The sequence below is a fragment of the Drosophila subpulchrella genome, chromosome 2R (assembly GCF_014743375.2).
Source record: "Drosophila subpulchrella strain 33 F10 #4 breed RU33 chromosome 2R, RU_Dsub_v1.1 Primary Assembly, whole genome shotgun sequence".
NCBI classification, from domain to species: Eukaryota; Metazoa; Arthropoda; class Insecta; order Diptera; family Drosophilidae; genus Drosophila; species Drosophila subpulchrella.
In genome coordinates this window covers 10,497,221-10,507,867 of record NC_050611.1, presented here as the reverse complement: position 1 = coordinate 10,507,867, position 10,647 = coordinate 10,497,221, and the positions used below count along the sequence as shown (strand labels likewise).

The 10,647-nt window shown below is 42.2% G+C and overlaps 2 protein-coding genes across 2 annotated transcripts; one reads left to right on the top strand and one right to left on the bottom strand.

Annotated features, from left to right (window-relative positions):
* Positions 1–400: 400 nt before the first annotated feature.
* LOC119550428 (atrial natriuretic peptide receptor 1) lies at positions 401–7,305 on the bottom strand. The gene is made up of 12 exons (XM_037859095.1): positions 7,186–7,305; positions 6,522–6,832; positions 6,353–6,464; positions 5,150–5,315; positions 4,743–4,820; positions 4,028–4,304; positions 3,097–3,652; positions 2,927–3,042; positions 2,791–2,869; positions 2,030–2,673; positions 1,436–1,760; positions 401–1,380 (listed from the first exon to the last, which is right to left on the bottom strand). The coding sequence occupies exons 2-12, from the start codon at positions 6,814–6,816 to the stop codon at positions 546–548; spliced, it is 3,483 nt and encodes a 1,160-aa protein (XP_037715023.1). The 5' UTR covers positions 6,817–6,832; positions 7,186–7,305; the 3' UTR covers positions 401–545.
* A 1,271-nt stretch (positions 7,306–8,576) lies between these two features.
* On the top strand, positions 8,577–10,511 carry LOC119549956 (proteasome subunit alpha type-4). The gene is made up of 3 exons (XM_037858339.1): positions 8,577–8,695; positions 8,805–9,010; positions 9,836–10,511. Exons 1-3 carry the CDS (start codon positions 8,693–8,695, stop codon positions 10,419–10,421), a joined length of 795 nt encoding a protein of 264 aa, XP_037714267.1. The 5' UTR covers positions 8,577–8,692; the 3' UTR covers positions 10,422–10,511.
* The last annotated feature ends 136 nt before the right edge of the window (positions 10,512–10,647 follow it).

Here is a 10,647-nt window from a genome sequence, read left to right as displayed (position 1 = left end):
ATATGATCAAAACAACGAAGCTAAAATTATTTTATATTAGTTTTCAAATTATTCCTATGGGATCTATAGGATATAGTCATTCGACTTGGCAAGTTTCGAAAAGTTTTATGCAGATAGCTGAAAGTCTAGGTTGCGGGAAAAAATGGATTGACGGACATTTCGACTCGTCTAGTAATACTGATCGGGAACATATATACTTTGTAGGGTCGGATATTTCTCCATCACTGTATAATATAATAAGTGAGTTCTAATATACGGATCACATAATCAACATTAAACATCATTAAAACAGTAAAAGCAAATTCTTTATTAACCTTACATATGTTATAAAATATTTATCCGATGCAAATTCTATCAGGTATGTCCCAGAAATCTTTGACGATTTTCTGGACGGAGTGTTTAATAAACGTCTGGAAAATACTTTCTGTTCCATCAATCAAACAATTTTCGTTACAATTTGGTTGGATGAGATTTCTGCGACACCCATTAATAATACTGATTTGTAGGAGATCGATTTTAATATGGAGTTGGCCGTATTCTCGGGACTACTTTCCCATGCCGGCGAAGAGCAGTGGGAAGGGCACCTCGTCGGTGGTGAGGATCTGGGGAGTAGGTGGTCGTGCCTCGCCCTCGGTGGTGCTATTCAGCCAGTAGGTGGTCACGGTGCCCTTGCCCTTCAGCTCGACATCGCCGCGTTGCTCCATCTGGAAGGTGCCGAACTTGTCCAGGATGGCCTTGGTGGCCGAGGAAACATGAATCTTGCCGGGCTGACCTGTGCTCTCCATTCTAGACGCCGTATTGACCGTGTCCCCAAAGAGGCAGTAGTGTGGCATCTTTTTGCCCACGACTCCTGCGCAAACGGAACCCGAATGCATACCTATGCGTATCTGGATTTTGTACTCCGGCTTGTGGCGCAGATTAAACGAGCTGACGGCCTGAAGGATGTCCAGGGCCATTAGAGCAATCTCACGGGCATGCTTATCCCCATTGGGTTCTGGGAGTCCGGAGACCACAAGATAAGCATCGCCAATGGTCTCCACCTTGTAGACATCGTAGAATCCAATGATCCGGTCGAAGGTGCTGTACAGATCGTTCAAAAAGTTAACCACATCCATGGGACTGCTGCGGGCACAGAGCTCCGTAAAGCCCACAATGTCACTGAAGTATATGGTCACGCTGCTGAACTCCTCCGGCTCCACAAGATCGCCGGCCATCAGTTGTTGGGCCACAGGACGCGGCAGGATTTGGTAGAGCAGCTCCTCTGTGCGCTGCTTCTCCAGACTCAACTGTCGGGTTTTCTCCTCAACGAGACTCTCCAGATTGTTGGCATACTGCTCCATGCGATTTAGCAAGTCATCCATTAGGTTCTCACAGAAACCCCTGCATTAGTATTTTTTCATTAATCATAGAATCACTATCTTGAAAGGAAACTTACTTCATTATAGTGCGAATATTGCTGCGAATCGTGGAGAATGTGGGCCTCTCTTCCTGGTTGTCCGCCCAGCATTTCTCCATCAGTTCCAGCAGATCCGGAGGACATTCCCGCTCCCGGATAAGTGGCCGAAATCCGTTGCACTGCCGCACCTTGTGCAGGATCGTATGAACGTCCATCTGCTGGCGCGCCTCCTGATAGGGTCCACCACGATTGACAATCTCCTCCAGAATTATGCCGAAGGAGTAGACGTCGCCGCGCTGCGTGGCGGGACAGCAGCCCGGAATGGAGGTCAGTGGCAGCAGTTCCGGGGCAATCCACAGAAGCTCTGGAACAATTTAAAAATTTTTTATTAAATTAAATAAAATCATTTAATTAGACCATTCAAAAATGAAAGCTCAAAGATATTGTCTTTTCGATACATTTCAAAAAGATTTCTTAGGAATTTTAAATAATCTTATACGTACATATCTCCAATAAAATAAAATCATTTTGAATGTTGTCTAACTGATTTCCTAATTGAAAATATTTTAATTTTTGTAGACACCTTCAACTCTAGTACCCAAATACTTAAGATACTGAAATAGACGAACTTACTCAGATAATAGTTTTGATCCCGGACAAAATCAGAAGGCGTGGTCAGTGTTCTCAGCCCAAAATCGGATATCTTGAGCACAAAACGTCCGTCGATAAGGCAGTTGCAGGACCTCAGTTTTCCGTGGGCTGCAACATCGCTGTTGTGCAGATAGTTCATGCCCTTGACAATATCATGGATGAGGGACATGCGGAAGTTCCAGTCCAGCTCGATGGCCTCGTTCTCCAGCACATCCTTCAAACTGCCCCGAGAGCAATATTCAGTAAGAATGAGCACCGTGGGTCGTGGTAGGTCAATGCAGGCACCCACAAATCGCACTGTATTCTCGTGGCTCACATCCCTGGCCTGCTTGATCTCCCAGAGAAGCTGCGGAGTGAGGTCCACCTTCTTCACATTCACCTTCTTGATGGCCACCCGCTCCCCTTTGAACTGACCAATGGTAGTGTACACCTGAGGCGGAAGCGAGGTGAAGCTGGCAACGGAAGCCCTGCCCGAGTGGATCCCGAACTGCTGCAACGAGATGTTCTCCACATCCAGTCGCTGCAGTCCGCCCTTGGACCCAAACATGCCTCCCATCTCGATCAGGACATCGTCGGGGCGCACCCGCCAGGACATATTGTTCAACTCCTTGCTGAGCTTCATTTGCCTGAAAACAAGAACAAATTTCTAAGTTAAAATCATTTTTAAACTACAATAAAAGATGGTTCCATCATAGAAGGATTATGGGATTATACAAAAATTCTAAGATCTTTCAGAAACTTACTTTTGCAGAAGGCAAATAACCAGAAAGACAAGTCCCAAGAAGAGAGCCAAACCAAATATGGAGTACATTATAGTTGAAACTGTAATAAGCAAGTTATAATATGTATTTATAATATACGATTTTATATATGTCTTACAGTTTCCAATGCAATCGGTTGAATTTCCCAGGAAACCGCAGGGAGGAATATCCGGTGGTGGCTCCTCGCGTCCACCTGGCCAATGTATCTTCTTGCCATGGACAGCTGAATAAACTCTATAAAATATATAGATATTAGATATTTTGAATTTATAGAATTTATATTCTCACTTGTGAACACCAGAATAGTGGGCCACCACCGAAAACTTTCCGTTGATGGGATCCAGGTCCAGAATGGAGTAATCCGCATCACGATCGCCATTATCATCGATTCGCACATGACCCGTGATGCCCTCAAAGGTGCGGTTCCACATTCGCCGAGTGATATTGACCCCATCTCGGATATCACCACCCTCGGTGAGGGTCTCGTTCAAGGCCATCCCAAGCAGATAAACCCCGTCGTAAAAGGCTCCAATGAAGAAGTTTACCTCCTCGCCCTCGCCAAACGTATAGTTGTAATCGTAGAGCGCATTCTCCCGCACACTGTCTGCAAAGTCCTGGAACTTGGGACTTGTGGGCTGCAGAAGACTGACCCTCAAAAGGGCCTCATACGCCTTGCGGGCCTTCGCGTCGTGCTCATCCTTCATCTCCCAGCCCTTGTCGCCCCAATACTCGCTCTGGAAGATCTCAACGTCCAGGAAGACCCATTCCCCATTGGTCATACCCAGACTATGGGCTGCTAGCATGAATTTGCGCACCAAAACTCCGCGAACTGACAGGATCACAACTGGTGAGAAGGGAAAATGTAGGTTTAATTATTATAGCTTTAAATATTAAAACAGTCTTTCTTGTAAAACCATTTATTTACTTATTTATAAAATTAAATTTAAATACTATAAAATAGTATGAAAAATATTTGTACGTACGTGTATGGGGATTTTTAAAAAGTATTATATTATATTATTATTAAAATCGTTTATTTTTCTTTTCACTTCATTAATTCTACTAACGATTTTTGCAAGTGTGGAACTAAAATCGTTCCTTGGTTGTGACAATTGGCAAATATATGCAAACTTAACATAATGAAATGCCACATTGAAGAGTAAGGATTGTTAAAATCCTGTATACTTTAATCCATAAGCTTTCAAGGATCATTACTCACCTCTTGCATACATGCTGGCATCCTTGAGATAGTTCTCGTAGCTCTCCTCTTCGTTTCCGTTGAGCTCCTTTACAAATTGCAGAAGTCCTTCCTGCCGCAGTCCGTACTCCAGGTTCTTGCCCACTGTCCAGGAGAAAAGTTCGGACCTGTCCACCAGCAAGGCCACGTGCTTCCAGTTGAACTGCCTGATGACACTGGCGAAGACGAGGATGAGCCGGCACTGGCAGTAGGACATCCTGGTCAGAGTTGGGTACTTGGACTTGTCCTTGAACATGCCCTGCAAGGAATAGGAGTATCGAGAGGGCTAGTAGCCCGTTGCTCAAGCCAGGAATGGTTTAAGCCAGGCATTAATATGTGTATTACAAACAAAAATCGATTGTTAATTTGTTTTGAGTTTTCTATGTTTATAGAAATTATATTAAAATACACTAACAGAAGAAATGTACTTTTCAATTAAATGATAAACCTAAAAGCAAAAATAATCTCATTAAAAATGTTCTAAATATTTAAACAATATGTATTTTTATGAAATATGCCCAATCGTTCTTGGTTAAAAAGGTCGCATTATAATATGTTTTAAAGGGTATTTTTGTTTTATTCAATTGTTAGTATACTTTTATAGAACTTTATTTTAAATTTATGTGTCTGTCACTATCAAAAAGACATGTATAAAGCTGGAATCCATGACATTAAACTACTTCTGTGCAGGACTTACCGTGTTCTCGTTCTTCCACTTGTGTATCCTTCCCAGGATCCCGGAAGTCACCGTGAGCTCACCCTCCGAAGAAGGCGGCTGGCAGCAGGTGGGCAGAGGGGAAAACGCCATTTGTCAATAATAAGGGCAAACTTAAATGCAAATTAAAGAGCAAGCCGAAAACCATTTAATTGCCAATGTCAAGAGTACGACCGCGACCACGACACAATTAAGGTGGCTAAATGTGATTGCTTCTGGCTGTGCTTGGCCGTGCGGAGCCAGAGGATGAGGATGTGGATTAAGCAGGAGCTTGGGGTTCCGTATTCCATGGGGCTGGAGGCCACATAATTGAAAGCAGCGTGCTGCGACGCTTGACACGCGACTTGGGAGTCGGCATCCGAGTCCGCATCCTGCCCCTGAATCCTCACCTGATCTCCCATGCCGGTGATGATGGGCGTGTTCCAATAGGCGGCCAAACGTGCAACCGGTTCAAGGGCAAAGGCGCAGGCTGGTCCAATAAACGCGATTACGTCGTCCTGGAAATGCATATCTGCCGCAAGTCCTGGGGCCCGAGCACCCGAGCATGATGGGTAACTAAAAATAAAAGGAGAGGGTGGAGGATAAAAGATAGTGATAAGCAATAAAACCTTTGGATAAATATTCGGATGCAGTGAATCCGATAGTTATTTATAAAATTATTTTGAAATAATTATAAAACAATGTCCAGAATATATATTATTTCTACTTTCTACGCATGCTTTTTTATAATAATATTATTAGTAACACTACAAACTTTTGTGGATTTAGTGTTGGATTAGTACTTTCAATACTTGGAGTTTTTGATATGCACAGTGTTGCAAAATAAATATAAGGTTTCGTACTATTTATTTATAAAAAATGTAATAAAACACAATTTTGCGCAGATCGAATTTTATTTTTTGTTGGTCGCCTCGAAACTTTAGTTTTAATTTTACTTAGAATAATTCCTAAAATGATTACTCAATTTCCGGTCATTAAATTATATACTATCGGAACAACTATCGCCTCTTGTCAAGGTAATCTCATAATTTTTGCAAAAAACAATGTTGTAAAGTAGCTTAAAGAATATGACCAAATTTCCATTTCCGCTACCAAGATGGTCATGACTTGCTAGAACATTCAAAGGAAGTTAGTTTAACATCAAACCTCGTGCTGTAATATCAAAAAAAAAAGAGCAAAGAAATTTTCACGCTGTATACCTGCCGTTTGAGGGTGTTGTTCTGCAGAAAAAGCCTTAACTTTTCCTGATCCGGGGGATCTTGAGAATTTAAAGCTTTTCCTGCAGAACAATATTCTCAAATGCTGCAGGTAAATACCTACATACATATGTATAAATGCAAATTTCGCCTTTTAAGTGGTAAGTTGTGTATTTAAACAGAGGGTGCTCCCCAACGAAAACCGCGAAATTACACGTGGCAATTTTCCTGTGATTGAATTTTAAAGTTGTTGGTTTAGCTATAAAAGTACGCTTTTCTAGAATTTTCTATAAAATGCATACATTGTACATTTATAGGGGAGCAGTTATTAACTATTTTGTTTAGTTTTCTTAAAATACTGTTTATTAATAACTCACGTAAAGTTTTTGTACTAACCTTCCCTTCTTTTTCAACAGTGTGATATTGTGAGGCTTCAGAAATACTTTGTTGATCTCGTCCAAGGCCAAATCCACGGCCGGTCCACAACGCTCCAGATCGAATGGGGAATCTGGTGACCAACGCCCGACTCATCATCAAATCTTGAACCAACTACCCAAGCACTTACCCAAATGAGAAGCCATTAGTACGCCAACATTGTACACACGCATCTGGCCCATTTCACCCACTTCAGTGTACCTAGAAAGTTGATGGGATTTGGCATCCCTGCTCCTCTCGAACATTTTGGGCTCTGGACCCGCATCACTGCCATTGAACCACACCATCGATGTGGTGGAATCCAGACTAAGATCCTTATTCGCGTCGTCCCAGGTGATCTCATTGCGCCTGGGATTGGGATGGACACTAAAGGAAGCGGCCAACAAGATGAAGGAAACGTGGATGCTGATCCGAAGCAGGTGCATTTCGAGGAGTTCCTAACTATGTAATCAGAAATATCCATTCATAATCTGTACTAAGGTTGCTACTTATTCTTTTGATTTAAAACATATTTGTAATTGTTTTCTTTTTCAAGATGTATCAAAATTCCATGCTTAAAAGTTCTTTCACTTAAATAAAATAAAATTCTATCTATTTTGACCCACTTATTTTTGTCTAGACCTTTTAATTCCGCTGTAAAAGATGTAACTCACTTAAAATAAGATTACGGCATCAAATTACTCAAAACCCCATTCCGTATGAATATTAATCACAGCAAAGCAACTTCATTCAGTGATTTAATTTTATGTTTTTACTTTTACCCAAAAAACTGCCTAGTTCTTCAATCTACCCACCAGTACTTGGTTTTCAAGGGTCACATGTAAATTTGAAATTAATTCAAGTTGTCATAAAACGTAATGAAGCGCGAGTTATTATCCACTTAAAGCTTGAAAATGTTCAACTCTTTAACAATGCTTTCGGCACATCTTTAAATTTAAAGTCCTTAAAGTAATCCAAATGTTTAATGTTGTTAAAGGACACTTGTTAGAGACACTTAAATAAACAAACTTCACTTCACCGTATCCAATTGTTTAGCCGAAGAATAAGAGGGGAAAGCTGGCCCGAAGCGCGTTAATCGAATGAGCCAGCGGCCTCAACTGTTGGTCCTTTTATATCCGGCAGGACCTCAGCTCGGCATGGGTCGTCCTGGCAGCCGAATCCTTGCCGGCCAATGGGAGGCCAGCAAATCCGTGGCCAACTGGCTTCGTCTCAACGGAAAGTGAATCTCTAGGTTAGGCGGGCAGCTCCTTTTGGCCTCACTTGTTGCTCCTCGGCCAAATTTGAATGGCAATCGCTTGGAAACGCCGTCGCGTGCTGGCAGCAATTAATGTGTCTCTTTGGTGGCACTCGTGTAGACTGCTTTAAGATGACTTCGGCTTAATTCACCCGTTATTCAGTGAACCCAAATCAAAGAGCCAAGTAGCACTTTTAAATGTAAAATAAATGGCCAATAAAGTTACATACCCGGTAGGGAAATCCTTAATATGGAATAGAAAAGAAGCTCTTGAACTTTTGAATGTTCCTTAATTGAATCTATATTTTAACAATCTAATATTTATTTACCAACTAACCTCGTTGTACTTGTCGCTCCGTGTAGTTATTAGCATCCCTAATGTTCTCCAAGAACGGGAGCACTTCAAGAACCCATCTAATCATCGTAGAGAATCCTTTGTCTTGAGCTGTTTACTTATCTTCTTGAAAAACTCCCATTAATTATGAAAATGTACATTTTTTAAAATTAGTAATTGAAAATACGCCCAGTGCCATTTTTTAAAAGAGACAACAAACGTCGCTTCTAGGCCCAAAACACTCGATCTGAATTTGAAAGAATTTAGTATTAATTAAAAATTAATTATTATTGCATTGCTGAATTATTGTACTTTTAACCATAAATTACATCATTTAAAAAATGCGTCTTGTTGAATACAGCAACCCTCCCTGGAGACCCTTAGTTGGTATATCCTTTAAACAGATCACATGATTAAGGAATTTTTAATGCATTTTTTGAATTACAGATATACAAATTCAAAAAACCGGTATCGTTTTAAACGCATCTAAATTTAAAATAAAGAGGTGCAGTGGAATTATGCTAAAATTTGTACATTTTCAGCCCTGGTATTGGAAGCAGTTAATAATAAATACCAACAGTTTTATATATACCCTAACGCCTTCCATGATTTTGTGTTGTGCACCCCTAGTACCGCTTTTGGCATCGTCTGACAATCTGGCAACACCACACTGGATGACAAACAGTTCTGTTCGTTTTGCAAAATAAACTTGTAAATTAATAATTCCTTAACAATGGTAAGTAGCTTGGCCAGCCCACCGGTGTTGGGCCGAAAAAGACCACAAGGCCCATGGCCATGGGTGACTAATAAACGTGCTATTAACAAGATGCCGGGTACTTTCACAGGCGCGCCGCTATGATTCCCGCACCACGATCTTCTCGCCGGAGGGCCGTTTGTACCAGGTGGAGTACGCCATGGAGGCCATCTCGCACGCCGGCACCTGCCTGGGCATCCTGGCCGAGGACGGCATTCTCCTGGCCGCCGAGTGCCGCAGCACAAACAAACTGCTCGACAGCGCCATTCCCTCGGAGAAGATCTACCGCCTGAATGAGTGAGTTGGGATGGGGGACTCCTGGGATGGGAATCCTAAAGGCAATGGGAAAACACGGAGGTTACAGGCTTCACAGAGCCACTATCCCCCTAATTATACGGGGATACTGTTTTTATCAAAGGGCCAAGTCCGAAAAGGTTACTTTAGCAACTTGTAGTCCATATACATATGTTTTTATTGGGTTTCATGAAAATAGCATGTTAAATGTACTTACTTCATGGTGAAAAACATCTGCTAATTGTTCAAAATATGACTTGGCATAAAACCCGGGGTCAATACATGCATATGGATTACCAATCTTCTATTAACCTTTAAAATATATTGCAATTCCAACATCACTGAAGAACTATACATTCTTATATTTCCAAAAATGAAACTTTACTAACAGAAGGTAAAACGTATTGCTTAAGTGGGTTTTTCTCCTTTAGACAACTATATTTTCCAAATGTCTTCATACCTTTGTTCACTTAAACTAGAATCGCACATACAAAATGGGCATTCGAGCTGCATCCTTCACTTCATTTGATACTTGAGCGAAGAAACTGATTTTCCTAACTGGGGTTTTCATCTATTTAAACTGGGTATAGACAAAATTTCTGTACTTCATATACATATATATTCATTACTTTAAGCCACAAAATAAGCCAAGAGATAGGCAGATTCCTAATGCACTTCCCATTACAAATTTTGTATTCAACTTCTAATTCGATTGAATGTTAAACATGTATAATTTGTTTACTGTCTTAACTATTTAGAATATTAGGTGCCCCCTTGCACTACATCGACTAAATACACCACTAATGGATCCTCCTTTTTCTTCCACAGAAACATGGTCTGCTCCGTGGCGGGCATCACCTCCGACGCCAACGTGCTGACCGCCGAGCTGCGCCTGATCGCCCAGCGCTACCAGTTCAGCTACGGCGAGGTGATTCCCTGCGAGCAGCTGGTCTCGCACCTGTGCGACATCAAGCAGGCCTACACCCAGTACGGCGGAAAGCGGCCCTTCGGCGTCTCGCTGCTCTACATGGGATGGGACAACAAGTACGGCTACCAGCTGTACCAGTCGGATCCCAGCGGCAACTACGGCGGCTGGAAGGCCACCTGCATTGGCAACAACTTCGGGGCGGCGATCTCCATGCTGAAACAGGAGCTGGCCGACAAGGAGAACGTGAAGCTGACGCTGGAGGATGCCAAGGATCTGGCCGTCAAGGTGCTCAGCATGACCCTGGACACCACCAAGCTGACCCCCGAGAAGGTCGAGATGGCCACGTTGCAGCGTGTGGACAATAAGACCGTCTACAGTGTCCTGGAGAAGGCCGATGTGGAGAAGCTGATCGAGAAGTACAACAAGGTGCAGGCAGAGGCAGAGGCTGCCAAGAAGGAGAAGCAAGCGAAGCAGCCGGCCAAGTAATCCCAAGGATGCATAATTATTGATTAAGGGTATATCCTGATTTTTGTAATCGAAGTTCGGAGCGTGTGAAATAAAATTTCAAAAAAAGAACCCAGAATGTACACAAACCATCGGTTAGAGCCTTTAATATATTTCTCCAATTTTGGAAAGGTATAGTTGGGACTCAAACCTTTTTAGCGAGGATGCTAACCATTTTTAAAGCCCGCGTGGGTTTAAAAATAAATGA

Bases quoted from the DNA above. Each gene is read 5' to 3' on its own strand.
- LOC119550428 (XM_037859095.1), bottom strand. From the start codon at position 6,816: ATGCACCTGCTTCGGATCAGCATCCACGTTTCCTTCATCTTGTTGGCC. The intron at 3,653-4,027 runs GTGAGTAATGAT...CCTTCTCACCAG, and splicing joins TGCCAGCATGTATGCAAGAG to TTGTGATCCTGTCAGTTCGC. The intron at 2,674-2,790 runs GTAAGTTTCTGA...TCTTGTTTTCAG, and splicing joins GTTATTTGCCTTCTGCAAAA to GCAAATGAAGCTCAGCAAGG.
- LOC119549956 (XM_037858339.1), top strand. The intron at 9,011-9,835 runs GTGAGTTGGGAT...TTTCTTCCACAG, and splicing joins AAGATCTACCGCCTGAATGA to AAACATGGTCTGCTCCGTGG.